A 17500-nucleotide genomic window follows, 5' to 3' on the forward strand; every position below is an offset into this window, starting at 1 on the left:
ACTTGTTGCAAGCATTCTCCCCTTTACCATTTGCGTGTTTAGGTTTGATAATAATCTGTCGTGAAAAGCGAGTAGTAAACTCCACTGGTGGGGTTTCTTCTTTTTTATCGGACCCTCCTCATAGCGGGCATCACAATATGCAGGCATAATGTGCAGAGGGCTCCCACGAGCAGGAAGAACGTGCAAGCAACCCAGAGCAAAATTTAAGTTGAAGAACAGATTACCTTCAGACACCTTACGAGGAAAAGTGTGCAAACAAAAACTCTTCCAAGTGCAATGTACAGAAATTGCCCACCAATCAAGAAATGTGCATGAATCATAACCCCGACTGCTAGATTTCAAGGTCTCACGCATTGTAGATGCAGAGTCAGGAATAGCCAAGCCTTCTTGGCCCAGTCGATTCCCGAACTCCCACCTGTAGCTCCGAGCGCAGTTCTCGCACAGCACCCTGCAATCTCCCTATGGTGATACACGGTGCCCCGGAGGACCATACTTAGGAAGCTAAACACTGCAGCTTGCAATCTGTAAGAAGCATAGCAGGGCCTCGGGCTAATAGCCGGTAGACAAGTTTGCATCCGCAGCAACTCAAAACATGGGCCTCTTGTTGTGTTAAAGGTTTAAGAGCAGGAGAGAGACACTGCCTTTTAATGCTCGGGTGCGTCCTTTCTTGCCGCCCAAGACCCGGGTCGTCAAGCACTGGCCAGATACCTCTCCTTCCCTCTCGGAATCCGGGTCCTTCCTCCTAGACCTTCCGCCCCAAGTACCTGAGGATCCAGATCTCCAACCGGGTAGAACTTGACATCCTTCAACATGTCCTCGGGGACTATCAGCTCCTCCCTGGCCTCGGCCCACAGATTCATCCCCCTAGCCCCACATCAGAATATGCGGCTTCCAGCACCCAAACAACCAGGCCCAGCGTATTCTTTCTGCACCATAGACTGAGGAGCCCCGCCCCCTGGAGCCAACGAACCACCAGTTCCAGTGCGCGCCTTGGCCTGTACCATTGTGCTGCCTTCCGAGGGGGAAACTACTATACAGTACACCTAAAGACTCACTTGTTACTGCTTTTGCTATGTAGACACTGTATTTAACAGAGCCAAATAACCACGTATATTGCAAGTCATTTGTACCAAGTATTCATTTTGTGATAGCGTGCCTGTATTTACTGTAAAATGATTAACCCTCCTTAATGGTATGGACGGGAGGAAGAACCCCTAGGCTGGAAGAGAAACAAACTGCAGTATGGGATGGGGTGAAAAAGGCGCCTTTTGAGTGGAGGTGGGAGGGCCGACTCCCTAGCCAGCCGCCAGGCCCGTCATATGCATGTTTATAGTTTCCGCCCCTCTGTCAGTTTCAGACACAACCTGCGAACGGAGTTTCTTTTCAATGTTAAATCACCCAATTGCCAACGAGAGAAAGGCATCAAGCTCCTTGTAAATTGCACCAAAACATTAAGCACTTTAAAAAAAAAAAAACGTTATTTTTTTTGTTGCAGTTTTATTGAGCACGAACTCGACCCAAAGGTATCTCATTCGCCCTCAAGCATTAACCAAGCAACTATGTCTGTTCCCAGCGCACCTGGCAGATGCAGCGCAGTAGCCAACCGCACAAATCCTCGCACCCAGCCCCGGCTGCAGAGCGTGGGCCAAGCCAGCAGCAGCGCGTGCAGCAGCTGCCAGCACAGCGCGAGGAGAGCCGCCAGTGCCGCCATGACAAGAGCCTAAGTATCCATTAGGGCAGCATTGCCCAAGACCGCCAACACTCCTTACACGGGCTCCCAGGTCAAATCCAACGCCTCAGTCTGTCTGCCGCCAGCGGGAGGGGGGACGGAGGAACAGGCGAGAAGGCATCGGACTGCTGGAGGGGATGGGGACAGAAGAAAGTAGTCCATGCAGTAAAGGGGCCAAAAGCCATGGAAGGACACAAATGATGTCATGGCTGTCAGGAGGAAGAACTAACAAGCCTACAACCAATCGGAAGGCAGCATTTAACACACAAGCCAAAGCAAAAGATGGGCGGAGAAAGGGCGGAGAGTGGGCGGAGGTTAAACAAAGCTTTCCCGCTATAGTATATACTGCATGTCTCAACGAGACAGTGCACGCACTGCCTAGGCGAGACCTAAAAACAAGCTAACATCATCAGATAAAGCAAGAGCCTAGAATGCCTTTTGTTGGTGATAGCATTGCAGGGCAGGTTAAAGAGAATGGTCTTCCTCAACACTGGAATGTCTATTTAATCCCAATTCTTACATCTGCTTTCTGATGAGTAATCAGACTTCGTTTGAAATGGATTAGGCACTGCATACGCACTCCACTAGTAAACGTGTGCTGATACAATGAGACACTGGACCAACAGTTCATAGCAGCGTGATTCCTGAAGACATTGCTACTGAGCAGAGGCAGAGCTAGGTGTAGGCACTCATTACCCCCTACAGCTTCCTGAACTAGATCCTTTTAAAGCATCACCTTTAATGGCATTTGTATCCAGGTATAAGACAGCTCCCTAAATTTATTGTATCATTGGCGTTGCCTTGTTCTCCTCGGAAAATGCCTTTTGTGGTTTTTTTTTTCAATTTGTTGATGAAAAATGTAACGGCACAACAATATAGATCTTGGTGAGTTTTAAATGCGGATGCTGAGTATGTTAAATAAAGGAACTGCTTAAATAACCGATTCTGAATACACTGGCAACACATTTGTGATATAGGCCTTTTAATATTAAAAGTAAATTGAAAATGTGTCTTTTTGAACAATATGCATAAAATAGACCTATGGTGCTGAAGCTCCGTCTTTAAAAAATAGTTCACAGTAATATCGCAGGGGTGCAATGTCTTCCCTCATAAAAATAGTGCAATTTGAGGAATGTACATGATGTCAGAGGAAGAGAATGTGTTTTCCTTCTTAGTACAAGTCCTTGTAGATTTCTTGCAGGAGTGGGTGGAGGTTCATTTCGGCCTCCGTCTTCTTGACCATCTGCAGGAGCTGCACGTGCTCCGTCACTATCTGTCGGAGGTCTGTCATTTTCTGCAGCAGTTTGGCAAAGAGCTGGGAGGACTCGGGGTGGTTGAGTTTCAGCTGTAGCTCCAAGGCCTGCAGAAGGTTATCTTGGATTTCTTCGATGGGCTTCACATTCAATAAACCAGGACGATCTGCCAAGGAGGAACATAGGAAAGAAGATCAAGAAACATTAGGGAACACAACTTACATGACTAGAACAATGAATTTGTGTAGCATTGTTTGATATATGAATGAATCACATAAGGATACCCTTACTTGTGATTCTAGTTTATGCCAGTAAGTAAGACACACCAAAGCGATGGCGATCACAGCGTACCAAGGAGCTGAGCAAAGGCTAAAATGATTGCCTCACTACTCTTTTTCTTTATACACACTCAGTAATCTTAACAATAATTCCTAGAAGAAACATGCCTTCTATCCCCAAGAGAAGGATCAGTTAGGACCACAATGTACAACTCGAGCCACATATCACCATAGGCATGCCATTTTTCAGGATTACATCTTCTCTCTAAATTACATTTATTTAGATTCATTGTATGTGAATTTATCATTTTTGGGAATCCTAAAATTCTGGCATGGATCTAGTGCTGTGCTGGACACATCTGATGTAGGAGACCTTCACATGCTGGGGTTTTGCAAGCTTCTGAGGGAAGGGCTTTTTGGAATGATGCCTTACATGTCCCCAAAAGCCCCTTTATCCTTCAACTTTTCACCCACAAAAAGCATCCAAAAGACAAAAAGGCAACTAATGACAGAAAGAATGGTGCAGGAGGCAAATCTCCTGACTACTTTTGAATGTCATCGATATAATGTTTACAAAAGGAAACCACATTATGCCACTGTCATTGTTATGTTATGGTATCTGTATTTTTTTTAGTGCACTATTACCCCTGAAGGTATGCTGGCTCTGTGGCAGGTGTGTGAGGCTGACCTCGGGAGGGCCTAATCATTAATGACATTAAAAATTGGGGTTATGGAATCTTAAGTTTGAGTACTTCACTATGTGGTTGTAGATACAATTGGCATGATTTTTATTTTCCCTCAGTTACTTAAGAGACATACTGAAACAGTGGGCTCAGCATGATGAAAACCACACACATTGACATGTGAAATTATAAAAAAACATCCAGAGAATTAGGGTGAGAGCTGCCCAGACAGTGATGATGCTGATTTAGAGAATAGTTTACCGATTACATGTGAAGTGTGATTTTCCATTTATATTTAACTACTGCTTTCGAATGTTCAGTAACTTGATTTGAATGGCTAGTGACCTGTAACTACTAAAGCAAATCATGTGTTTGCAAACCTCTAAATTATAGACACTTTATACTGTCTGGCAGAGCAATGTCCATTTCACTGCTTGACTGGCTCAGATGTTCACATAATACACATTCCTGTCTATATCTGCTTAACCGGATAGTTTGTACTCAGCCTCTAAATCATGGTCTACCTCCTTTCCATACTTCCTCTCCAGTCAAGAGACCATCGTTTGCCCTCAGAATAACTCGAGCCCATATTTCATATTCAACGCTCTATTAATAGTCCATGTTTAGATCTCAGTCCACCTTCTATATATATTTTACCTATTATTCCTACCCTGCCCCCTGTCCACACTACAACCCTCCTCTATACTCAACTTTAAGTGCATACTGCAGCTGCCACCAGATGCTATCTCTCTTCCATACTGCAGAGCAATTCCATTCTCCACCTCCAGTTCATAGTTCACCTCCATTCCATACTGAACCTCTATCCATACTGCACTTTCAGATCATAGTCCTCCTACTTTGCATCCATAACACATCTAGAGCCCACATAAATATGTATATGTATTTCCATATATATATTGGACTGTAGATGTGTTATGGGTGCAAAGTAGGTGGACTGTGTATATATATATATATATATATATATCTCCAAACAGTCACCAATGCGTGCTTCCTTCGATCCAAGGATACAAAAAACACTGGAGCCGCGGCCTCTATTCAAAGTGCGATTTATTTTTTCGACACTACGTCCTACGCGTTTCGGAGTTAACAACACTCCTTCATCATAGCCTGTGATGAAGGAGTGTTGTTAACTCCGATACGCGTAGGACGTAGTGTCGACAAAATAAATCGCACTTTGAATAGTGGCCGCGACTCCAGTTTTTTTGTATCTTTGGATCGAAGGAAGCACACATTGGTGACTGTTTGGATTTAATGGGGGTGGCTACCCCAGCTGCAAGTCCGCCGTGTTAGAGGCTCGGGACAAAGTCAACCTTGGTTGTGGATATATATATATATATATATATATATATATATATATATACACATTTCATGCTCAACCTTCTTCAATCCATACTTACTCTACCTCCCACCTAGCATAAAGCTCCCAGTCCAATTCATAATCCACCAATGGAACATACATCACTTCACATTACAACCCTACATCGCTTTAATGCTCACCCTCCAGCCATCTATAATGCACCTCTCCTCCATATTCCACCAAAGGCCTACACAACGCGGTCCTTCCATTGTTCACTTCCAGTCTGCCCTCCACCTCCAGTTTATACTCTGCACAAGTCCATACTACCCCATGAATCTATACTACACCCACAGTCCTAACTTCGTTCTGTGTTGCTCAGTGCAAACTACACCTTTACTGCACTTTCAAAAAGGTGCACAATATTGTGGAGGAACCAAAGTGCTGCATTGCAAGGAGGAGGAAAACACAGCACAGAGCCCGAACTACAAATATATTGGACTGCTACTGTGATCTTCTGCACTAGCTCTCAAACAGGCTGCATAGTGCAGTACACACACATTAGTACAAATGTGTGCGCATGATAGCTAGCATAGGTTTCGTACTGCAAAACATTTATACTGTAAGGCCACGCCTCCAGTTCAAAAAGATGTTCTTAGACATACTTTAAAACTTCTGAAACACTTTATGTGTGCTGTAAAGTGCATCACACATGTAAAGTTTAAGAGAAATAAAACCTTTTCTCCAAGTTAATGCCTGTCTCGAGGAGGCGTTCTTTTTGGCGCAATGCCCTGAAAACAAATGTTAGAAGATAGGTCTCTGCATCCAAAACCATGGGTGCAAGCGTGGGAACGCCATATATCACCCACGAGACGCTCCTTTGATTCAAAGTAATGCAGAGAAGCGCAAACTGCTACATTGTTGTACTTTTAGGCAACTTTCAGACAATCAAATCAACACTTTGAGTGGATATACATCACTTTTGATGACTTACACTCGTGCAAAGTGTTGACAAGTCTGCCCCTCAATTGACAAATGATGCAAAGATAGAAAGCTTAAGCACATGCTGACTGTGAGGTGTAAGGGTTATTGAGCCTCTGAATTTTTGCATTCGTGAATTTTGTAAAAACATTAACCTTTATACATTAAGCTAGGTGCATTGACAATTACCCCATACCCCTTTTTTGCTGCTCTTTACATGCTGACTGTGAGTTTGCCCCTGGTGGACAAAAATAGCTAGGTAAACAAAGGTACAGCTGCATTCAGTAATGTGGTCATAAATATATGTAGTGCAATCACAGCATTGATTTTATCAGATATTTCCTTATTTCTAGGTATTTGGTACTGATTTCCTGGGCTCTGGTTAATTTGATGGTGAAGAAGGCCATTTTAATATACACTATTGTTGGATTCTACACTAGCCATCATCCTCCCAGAGAATATTAAAGTAAATGAGACTTTAGGATTATTTTGAAGTAGAAAACCCTTGACATTGTAAACCTAATTTGATGTCATGTCCAGCATCATGCTTATAAGGAGCACACACGTATAAGTACTGGTTTGGAATTATACTTCAAGTTTAATAATTCAGTCTAAATTACTGAGATGCTGAATTTGCAGAGTGAAACATAGAAAATGGCTACCCGGTATTCACAACTACAAAATGGCAGCATTTTACCAATAGAAAAACAATGTGTCAGATGTGCAACACGGTAGCTTTTCCCTTCAAAATAAAAACATCTATTACCTTTCCTGTGAGATGTTTCCTCTCACAGCCATTTTCACACTACCTGTACATAAACTGTAAAGTTATTAGAACTACATTAGTTAGATTCTTATTCAGAGGTGCTTTGAGATCTCTGCACCTGTAAGTAAGTGAACTACTCACTCTTATAATTTGGAAAAGACCTCCAATTTTCGAACCAACATAGACCCATAAAGTATATAGCTCAATAGAAATGTACAAACACGTGACACTGATTAAATAATTCAAGCCAGACTGATAGTGCCAGATTGATAAATCTCTCATGCAACACAGCAAGACAACTTGTGGCGCTGCCCTGCTTGAAAGGTAGAAGGCAGGAATGGCCATATTTTCAAATATATGATGCATTCATGATCTCTCCTTGCACTGCCGCACTACATGCTGCCTAGCGCCAACGCAGGTACCCTTGCACCCGTGCTTAATTTGAGCTGGTGGACTCCGGCGCTTGGATCGGCACTTAATTGTCGACACGTGCACTTATGACAGTCTGCCACATGGCGACGCTCCTGTCTAACTTAAAATTGTGCAATATATTTTTTTAATAATTCAAAATACATTAAACAGGACTAATACCTGCCACCCAGCCATCCTTTTAGTGTTGAGCGCCTGGAATAGCCTGAACTGTCACACTTGTAGGAGTGTGATGAATATTAGTTGTGTTTTTACTGTCACTGGCAGCACTGGCAGTGGCAATGGGCGGTGCAAGCTGCTCTGGCCTCCTTACGAGGGCAGTGGCACCTATTTTTTTTTTTTTTTACAAATTAAGCACTGCCTTCCACCATGGTGCAAGGTGCCTGCGTTGCAGGCAGGACTGTTTTTGAGCAGGAAGGGACACCTTCCTCCACAAAAACAATTCTCTGAGATGTTTACCTCTTTCTAAGTGTGGCGCAGCATGCAGCACACGTAGAAAGAGGAAACATCGACCAGAAATAAAGATATTTCTTCTTGTTGCACCTTCCCTAGAAAGGAGTAGCATTTTGATGCATTACCAGGTTTACCAGTCTTTTTCAATTTGGGAACGCGCCAAAATCTATGGGTGGATGCTTTGGAACACCCCAGCTCCACCCATGGGACCCTTTCCCAGGGCAGAGTAACGCAAGGCAGCTACTTGCACTGCCCTGCATTACTACAGATTTGTCAAGCAGCACAGTTACACAAGATGGCTGTGCATCACTTAGTAAATCTGACGTATGTATTGTGTTGCCCTGCAACACCATGTGTGGCGCAACACAATACACTGATAGATCTAGTCCATACTTTAGAAGTCTTTTGGAAATGCTGTCACAACACACAGACACAGCGACCGACACAGTTCAGCAATTCTAACTATTAACAAAGGTTGAATTTGAGCGCTAAATCAATCGAAACCGTAAAGAGCAAAACAGATACTCGGAACAGGCATCGGAGAGAGTGGTGTCAGCCATCTTTTCAATGGGATATCCAGATGATACTCACATCTGATTACCATAACAATTGCATACACTTAGGTTTTGGGGATTAGAAAATCTGGTTTGATGACACAACAATTAATATTTTGTACCAGATTCAGACCACAGCCACAGTGGAACTGAACAGCTATTTGATTCACATCCTTGGTGCACAACCTTGTGGAAACCACTTAGAGCAACTTGTGCACGAGCTAACATATGCATAAACAAATACAGTTCTTAGATTTCTCCAATCATGATTTCATTAGGAGTCTCATAATTTGGGTTCCAAGTCCATGAGATGATACTTTTAGAGTCAACATAGACTCCCTTAATTTTTTCTTCAGAGATGGGGGCCTAAATTACTGAGTCCTTCGTATGAAGACCAACACGAAAAGAGCCCCTGCTTGCATCACAGACTGCAAAGGATTTAAAAAACCTATTTAAAATGTAATAAAAAAATAAAAAAAGATGCCAATGTCCCCCGTTGTTTTTAAATAACATGATTTCCATACCATTCGGTTTTCATTACTGGGTTTCATTTTAGACATAAGTCTAAACTCCAGTCTATAGCGCTTTTAGAAAATGAACAACGTTATGCTGTATTTCACACGAAGTTTGCATCACAAATGGCATGCCTTCTCTTTTCATAATAAAAAAGAAAGACTGCCCAACACAGTCCAGATCTGTTCAACATAAAACGAACTGTCTAGAAACTGGGGCCATGTTTCCTACGAGGCTTTTGGGGGCTGCTTACAGCCCCACAAAAGCCACATTTGTAAGTTGAATTCATATCATGAACATGTGACAGAAAGCATGAAGGAAGTGCATAGCACGAGTCTCTGTAAACCAGACTAGATGACTGCTTTTGAAAGCAAAAGCAACACGGTCCAACTTCTCAAAGGACCTTCTACTTCTTCCGCATTGTTTTGCAACTCTCTTAGGACTATGCTGGTTTCAACTACCTCAAAAGTATGCTGCATAAACACCCGCTGCTATCTCAAGTTTTCATCAGTTTTAAATGCCATGCAAACCATAACTTGCACAGCAAAGCAGAACTCATGACCTCACGCTCCATGTGACAGATGCAATTACAAATGACACAAACAATCACAGACACACAAACTTATCGTAGGGCATTTTCGCCACTAAACCCTGATGCATATTGTAGAGACTGTCAAGGGCTGGAGGGCTCAGTGCCACCCTTCACTTACTATTACACATTAAAGGTGTCAGGTGTCACTTTAAGAAGGTCACCCAGTTAGGACCAGTTATGAGGAAAAAGCCAAAAACAGCAAAAGAATACTCCTTTGCAACCTTGTAGTTCTTGATTAAAGATATAAATGTATGCGGAAGACGATCAGTAAGGCACCAAGCTGTCTTGACATCTGGGAAGGGAAACCACCCAAGCAATGCTATGCAGAGGAACATCCAGAGAGGAACATTCATAGGTGCATCACTTTTTCCACTCTTCCCATGGTGTTGAATGTCTTCGATGGCAGCAGCTAAAGGGTGGAACAGATTCCAGCTAAAAATTAGGAAGGAATTAATCCTTGTATAATTCAGAAAGGACCTGAAGACCTGGCTCTTTCCTTGACTTTGAGCTTTGCGTTTTCTGTTATTATTTTGTATTGGCGTGTTACTACCACGGTACCTACCGCCCCATTGGCGGGTGGCAGTACCACTTTACTAATGCACAACATAACATATTTGTGCCCGAAAGAGCAACTTCAAAATAGACCTACTATTCATGCGTTCAACACTGCCTTTTGAATAGTAATATCTTAGGAAAGCCCTGAAAATCTCCCCAGGGCTAATATATTTCTCAAAGTCGGTTTTGATGTCAATTTTCCCATTTCCATTTTTAACAATTTGCAAGATCATAATTCAGCCCAAAAATGAGAATCTGGCTTTCTCTCTACCTTCCTGGCAAGGGCAACATGGTTGACATAGAGTAGGTGTGACAACACAAGCTCATAATTAAGTCTCCAATATAAGGCAGTTCAAACTCCAGCATCTGGGCCATTTGGGATTAGGTTAAAATCGGGCATGGCCAATGCTCTTTCAACAGAAAACTGCACCCAAGCTAATAATATTAAGAAAACTCATCAATCCCCTTAAAATTTAAAAATAAGACACAATCAAAAGATGTAATATTAATTGCACCAGATATATCCTGACTCTGCAGGGATCGAAACTGATCAGATGTGATGAATAGCACTCATAGGTGTTACCAGGCATACATCAATTAAGCAGGTAGACCATAATTGTGACCTTAGTGTTTACAGGCAATGCTGAGAAGAGGCATTTTTTTATAGGATGTGCAGGAAACTCAAGAATATTTAACATAGGTGTAAGTAGACCAGATCCAAGTCAAATATCCATTATAGCTACATAAAGCAAATTTACATATACAAAATCCAAATTGAACTCATGTTTATAGTCAATGGCTATCCAAAAACTCTGGCATGGATCCTACTAGTCTCAGCTTTTAATAAACACTGTTAATCGGGCCCAGGTTTAACCCTCATTAACCAGGAACTGAACTGCTTCCTCAAGAGGCCAGAGAGCCGGTGAATCGTTGGACACCCCGGAAGAATATATGCTCCCATCTCTGCTTCCTGGGACTCTATTTCTGAAAGGATATACAGTTCATTACAGATAGTAGATATGTTTTGATGGCAAACCTTGCAAGAGATCGTTGCAATAAACTCATCACCCAATAAAGGTGCAAATTATTTCTCCAAAGAGGTTTATAGTACACCGTTGCTTTGAGGCAAATTCTATAAGTGTATACTTGCACTAAATAAGCATCACTAAGAAATGGCATGCTATCCAATAAAAGCCAGAGCAAGCTGATGTATAAAGAGGTGATTGGCAACTTTGAGGAAATTAAGAAAGGTGAACCAATAAATTAAAAACACGGAGGAGGTAAACACATGAAGAAAGATTTGAAATAACCTAAAATGTGGTTAAAAAGGGGGTTTAGTGAGAAGATGAATTCTATCCAAAACACTTCAAGGAAAGACACTAAAATGATGGAATGGTGTACTGAACGTTACGTGAGACATGCTATTATTTGTAAGACCTAATTGTTTAAAACTAGAAAACGTGGCATTCTGGTTAAACATTTGGAAATATGTACAAACACAGCCGGAGATCGATTTTGCGGTGTTCTAGTGTTTCTCAGAATTTTGGTAAAAAACTGGTAAATTTATTTACTGGCGCCTTTGAAAATTTCAGCGGAACTCGTAATGAGTCCCTAGTCCATTCATTAGTTCTCCTCATCGTGTTCCATAAATTCAGATAGTACTCACTTTACATGCGCCTCTCATACAATAAAGTTTGTTGTTTGATTAGCAGCAGGTGGTGGCAATTCAAGCCCATTTTTTTACAGTTCAGATCTCCAAGACATTGTAAGAGGGATTTAATTCTGCTTTGTAAAACTGTAAGATTAGATTACAAGCCCTCGACTAACAGTGACTGGAACGTACCAGTCACCTCCAGTGTCAGGAGCAGGCCTCTGGTTTCAGTCCCTGACCACAACCATGCAGCCTCGCCCTTCCCAGTGCTGAAGTCCAAGGCCCTGGTACTCTCATCACTGCACCTAAATCAATGAATTTTCTAACACATTCCTCCCATTGCTGCTCGAGTTATTCTTCAAGATGCCTGGTGCTTCCCTTATCAGCCTCGTGACGCAGCCATGCCTGTCCTTGGCGGGCTTTTCCGAGATTTACTGAAGGTGGGTTTTGACTACATCAGCAGTTCTCGCTCAGGGTCAGCTGGGGGTGAGCAGCTCATGAGAATGCTGGGATTTGAAGAAGCGCGTGGCAGAAGTGGGGCTGAGTGGGCCCTTTCAGAACAGAAGTGCTTCCTCTGCCTTCAGACAAACATGACTCAGCACTTAGAGCCAGGCGCTAAGCAGATGTTTTTTGTCAGAAGGAAACAAAATATTGTTCAAACCTGCAACAGTTTTGTTTTAAATTTCCCAGCTGCGAGCAGTGAACCAGATTACAAAATGTGCTCCAGGTGACGCATCATTTTCTCTTTTCTGCCCTGCTCTGGGATAGAAAGGGTCTGTAAGGCCCAGATTTACAAAGATTTTTTCATCGGGTTTGGGTTACTTTTTCACCACAGGCCCGATGCAAACCCCAGGTTGATATTTACAAACCAACGAAAATTGTTATTTCCACTGGTTTGTCACCCAAAGTAATGCACCGCAGGGCAATGAACTGTGGGTTAACAGGGCATTCCATTGGTGAGGCATGAGTGTTCCTGTGCATCCACCCAAGGATTTTGACGCAATTTCATATCTACAAAGAATTGTAGACATGGATTTGCACAAAAGTCCTGCGCCTCTCAGAGGCTGGTGTAAAAAGAGGAAATATTTGTATTTCTCCTTGTTTTTCCTATTTGAATGCATGCTGCAGAATGCAGCTTGCATACAAAGGGGAAATTGCCTTAAAGTACAGTTTTTGTGTAGGAAACTACTACTACCCGCACAAAAACTATGCTGACCACAGCGCAGACATCCTTGCTGTATGTTGAAAGGGTTACTGCCTTAGTGCAATGGTGTTAAATTGTGCCAGTGAAAAGAGAATAGAAATGTGCCTCCTATTTGTAGCTATGACACTGTTTTGCTTTCTCCAGTTTATGTAACGTAGAACTGCAACTTTGCTTGGTGCCCTATGTTCTATCAACTGCAGCGGCGGTTCCTCCACTAGGGAACAGGAGCATCACCCCGACCCCTACTACAAATGCAGCATACATGAAAAATAAAATGAATTTATTACCATGTTAATTTTCATGCTGCCAGCAGAGGCTCAGGTCTGCACTTTTAGTTTGAAGTGTGCATGTCAGTTTTGCTGGCTGTCTTGAGACGGCCAGCCTGACATACACACTGTACACCTCTCCAACCAAAGCTGTCTTAGACAGCTGGGGGGGAGAGCAGGGACAGGCACCCAGTGCCAAAAGGAGCCTCAACCCTCCCCATTCCAGCCAAACCAGGCTCTTCTCTCAGGCTGCTTAACATTATCAACAGCATTAGAACAGCATTTCTATTGGTAAAAGGGAGTTGGCTGATGCTCTGGTAGCCTGTGCTGAAGCCACAGATTGCTGAGACAGTGAAGAGCACCTTGACAATAGATAGGTATACTTTTAATTTTTTTATTAATTTAGTTTTGATTAACTGATGGGCACTGTGAGAAACTTGCACTGGCTTCAGCCTTAACTGCAGAGCTCTCAGTCATCGCCCATTATAAACACTGTTTAAAACGGACCCAATTGAGAGCTTTGGAGTCTGAGGGCACTGCCGGTGTTTAGAAGTACCTGTCAGTGGGTCAAAATATTTGCCTCACCACTTAAGCTTGTCATCAGCTGCCACAGATCGACGCTGGACTTGGTCTTTTCTGCAGGGTCAGCCCTAAGGTTTTTGCCTTCACTGTCCTGTTTTTTTAACCTGTTTTTGTTGACTTTCAGGACTCTGCGCACTTTACCACTGCTAATCAGTGCAAAAGTGCATGTGCTAACTCCTTAAAACATGTTAAATTGGCTAATACCCAATTGGCATATTTAATTCACATCTAAGTACCTAGTAAAATGGCACTACATGTGCCTGTAAATTAAATGCTACCAGTGGGCCTGCACCACTAATTGTGCCACCAACTTAAGAAGCACTTTTAACATGCCTCAGGCCTGCTATTGCAGCCTCTGTGTGTGCAGTTTAAACTGCCATTTCGGCCTGGCAGAACAACCCCTTTGCCAGCCTAAACCTTCTCCTTTTTCATATATATTTCACCCAGTGTACAAGGTATTTAAAAAGTAGGACATGTACTTTTAAGTTTTGAATGTCTTGGTAGTGAAAAACTCTTAAATTTGTTTTTCACTACTGCAAGGGCTACCTCTCCCGTAGAAATAGCATTGGAGCTACCTTACTACATGTTATAAGTGTAATTTCCAAACAGGAAGAGGTAACTAGTTCATGTTTGGTGTCTTTAAAATTGTAATGAGAAATCCTAATTTATGGTGGAGTCGGAATTTAAATAAAAATTCTTAAAATGCCACATTTACAAAGTTGTTATTAGATGGAGGCTTGGGTCTAGATTAGACCACTTCTATTGTATATACTGACAGAATATCTAGCTGCCTTATTTCTAAATCTTAAAAAAAATAAAAGAACCAATGCCCATAGTTTATTAGCCCTTGTGATTTATTTCACTTTTATTTATCTTTTTTCAGCAAACAGCGCACAGCAAAAGGGCAGTGCTTTCACAGCTTTTCTCCTTGGCAGAGGTTCTTCTTGAGTCCAGAAGTATTTTAAAGTTCTGGAGTCTGGGTCCCAATATTTATACAGCATTTTCATTTGTTCTCTGGTGCCAGAGAGGCTCTGTGCTCAGTCAAAACCAGTTCTGTCCTCTCTGGTCCAGCTTCCCGGTAGGAGCTCAAGATAGCATTAGGTAAGGCAGGCCACTCCCATTCAGGTGAAAGGAAATCTCCCTCTCCTTTCTCTAAATGGCAGCCCAGGTCTATTCAGCCCAACTCTGAATCATCCAGGAAAGGCAGGACACACCTTAACCCCCTCAGTGACTGCCTACAGTGAATGCACATCCCCAGCCCCTGTCACTCCAAAGGCAGACAGTGAACCCACAAACCAGCAGAGGCACAAAGGTATATACCCATTTTCTAAAAGTGGTATTTTCAAACACACAATATAAAAATCATCTTTACTAAAAGAATGCATTTTTATATTCTGAGTTCAGGCATACTAACCTTTACCTTCCTATCTTGTCAAATTGGGAAGTTAAGTTTATAAGATATTATAAATAAATGCACATTCTATTGTATGGGACAGATAGCCTTTCAATTGTGAAAATGAAATTCACTGTAGTTCACTATCAGGACATGTTACACACATCAGGACATGTCCTAGATTTCACATACACTTCACCCTGCCCACAGGGGTACCTTGGGCCTACCTAAGGGGTGACTCGCAAGAAAAGGGAAGGTTAGGGTCTGGCAAGTGTGTGTGGTTGCCAAGTCGACATGGCAGTCCTAGACTGCGCACAGACACTGCAGTGGCAGGTCTGACAACCTGTTGCAAGACTGCTTGTGTGGGTGGCACACTCAGTGCTGCAGGCCGACTAGCAGCATTTGACTTACATGCCCTGGGCACGCACAGTGCACTGTACTAGGGACTTAGTAGTAAGTCAAACAAGCCAATCATGGAAACACCAACCCATATTAACAATTTACACAGAGAACCTATGCACTTTAGCACTGATCAGCAGTGGTAAAGTGCTCAGAGTCCTAAAACCAACAAAAACATGGTCAAAAACAGGAGGCCCACAAGCAAAACATTTGGGGATAAACACGCTGGAAAAGCCAGGTCTAACAATGTTCCAATAGAATCCTTAATTCTTTATTTCCCACAGTTCTCATGAGGAATACGCTTACTGCATGCAGAGAAATTATGCACCTTTGCTGTGCTCTAGGCTCCACTCACAAGAAGGTTTTGTGGCTCCAGTGACTTAGCTCATGCATCCTGCTTTAAAACCTGTTTTGTCAGCCACGGCTTGAATATAAATTTGCATGACTTTTGCTGACTTCCTTAATGCTTTGTACATTTCAGAGCCCCGTACCTTCATTGTATTATTTTCAAGCAATTGCTCCACACCTAACGATTCATTCTGGCGTCATATTGTTTCTTCATTTATAAACTACTGGACTATAATGTCCTCAATAAAATAATTTCTTCAAGTTATGTAAGGCCTCACTTTGTAAGGAATACTAGTGGGTGGTAATCTCACTGTAATTACAATTGTATAACCAAGGGTAACAAAAAAATAAAGCCACTATAAAATTCCGATGGTGGCAATTACTGGTAGTGGTAAGATTACAACCAGTAGAAAACACATTTTTCTTCATTCTCTGGAAATACCTCCGGGAGTTAAAAGCCCAACATAACAACATTTTCAATTTAAGGACAGGCCTCCAATCGCCACCCAGCATTGCAGTTGTTCATCGGCTTATACTTTTTAAGATCAGGTCAAAGCTGATGTTACTTTGAGTTGTACCTTTTGCCATATCAGCTTTATTTTGTTTTGTAATTGGGATTATCTACCGTAATTCAATTACTTCTGGCCACGGGGGATTTACTACCCACTGGCGGACAGCACGCATCGGGGGTGGCAGGGTGGTGGCTGGGAGGAACGGGGGGGACGGAATGTAAAAAAAAGAATTTGAAAAAAATGTACCTTATTGCCTTGTCTCTCCTTCTCCCCTCCACATCTGACTCTGGATACAAGAGGCACCCAGGAAACACCCAGGCTCCCCTGACCAATCACAACGCTGCAATGCAGCATTGTGATTGCTCTGAGCGCCGTGGTTCGGTGCTCAGATGGGGACTGGGGGCCTGGGCATGTTCTCCACCCAGGTTGTAATACAGCCTGCATGGAGAACATGAAAGAGCTGGCCAAACATTCATGTGCACTTGGAGTGGGCAAACCACTCCTCCCCTGTCCTGCTCGGAGAGCAAATCAGCCACGCCCGCCCCGGCTGCAAAGCAGCAGGAACAAGTAAAATGATAATAACATTGAGTTAATAACATTTTATTTTTCCTTTAGTTACACTGCTTAAAAGCAGTGGGGCGACGCTCCTCTGCCTTAGCGGAGGAGCCGCCGCTGGTGCTACCAACAGAAACCCCAGATTTTCCTGATGTCCTGGTATGTTCTCCTCTGAGGCAAGAATACAGAGTGAGCACACATACTTGCCCACACTGGTAATTGGAGCAAGGAGACCTCATTTTTGTACAATATTATATAGAGTGCAAAACGCCCTGACACATTTTTTGAGCCCCTGTCATTTCTTCATACTGTCTCCAAAGCCAAAATCTTTAAATGTGGAATGCATAACATCTGCACTGGGCATACAATTTGTTTTTTTCATATGTTCCACCATGTTCACAAATTTAACCCAGGAAAGTTAGTACCCAGAAAATCAAGTTTTTCTGTCTTAAATTTTCATGAATAGAAGGGGAGATACGCCCACACCTG

At 42.6% G+C, this 17500-nt stretch overlaps 1 protein-coding gene across 2 annotated transcripts in view; it reads right to left on the reverse strand.

The window, feature by feature from the left end:
* Positions 1–2694: 2694 nt before the first annotated feature.
* The window catches only part of PPARG (peroxisome proliferator activated receptor gamma), a 194120-nt gene continuing 179314 nt past the window's right edge, over positions 2695–17500 (reverse strand). For both annotated transcript variants that reach the window (XM_085624861.1, XM_085624862.1), the window contains one exon: positions 2695–3148. In XM_085624861.1, the coding sequence (XP_085480987.1) occupies positions 2901–3148 (248 nt within the window). In that variant the 3' untranslated portion in view covers positions 2695–2900. The remainder of the gene's footprint in view (positions 3149–17500) is intronic.

This window comes from Triturus cristatus, chromosome 9 (assembly GCF_964204655.1).
Source record: "Triturus cristatus chromosome 9, aTriCri1.1, whole genome shotgun sequence".
Classification (NCBI taxonomy): domain Eukaryota; kingdom Metazoa; phylum Chordata; class Amphibia; order Caudata; family Salamandridae; genus Triturus; species Triturus cristatus.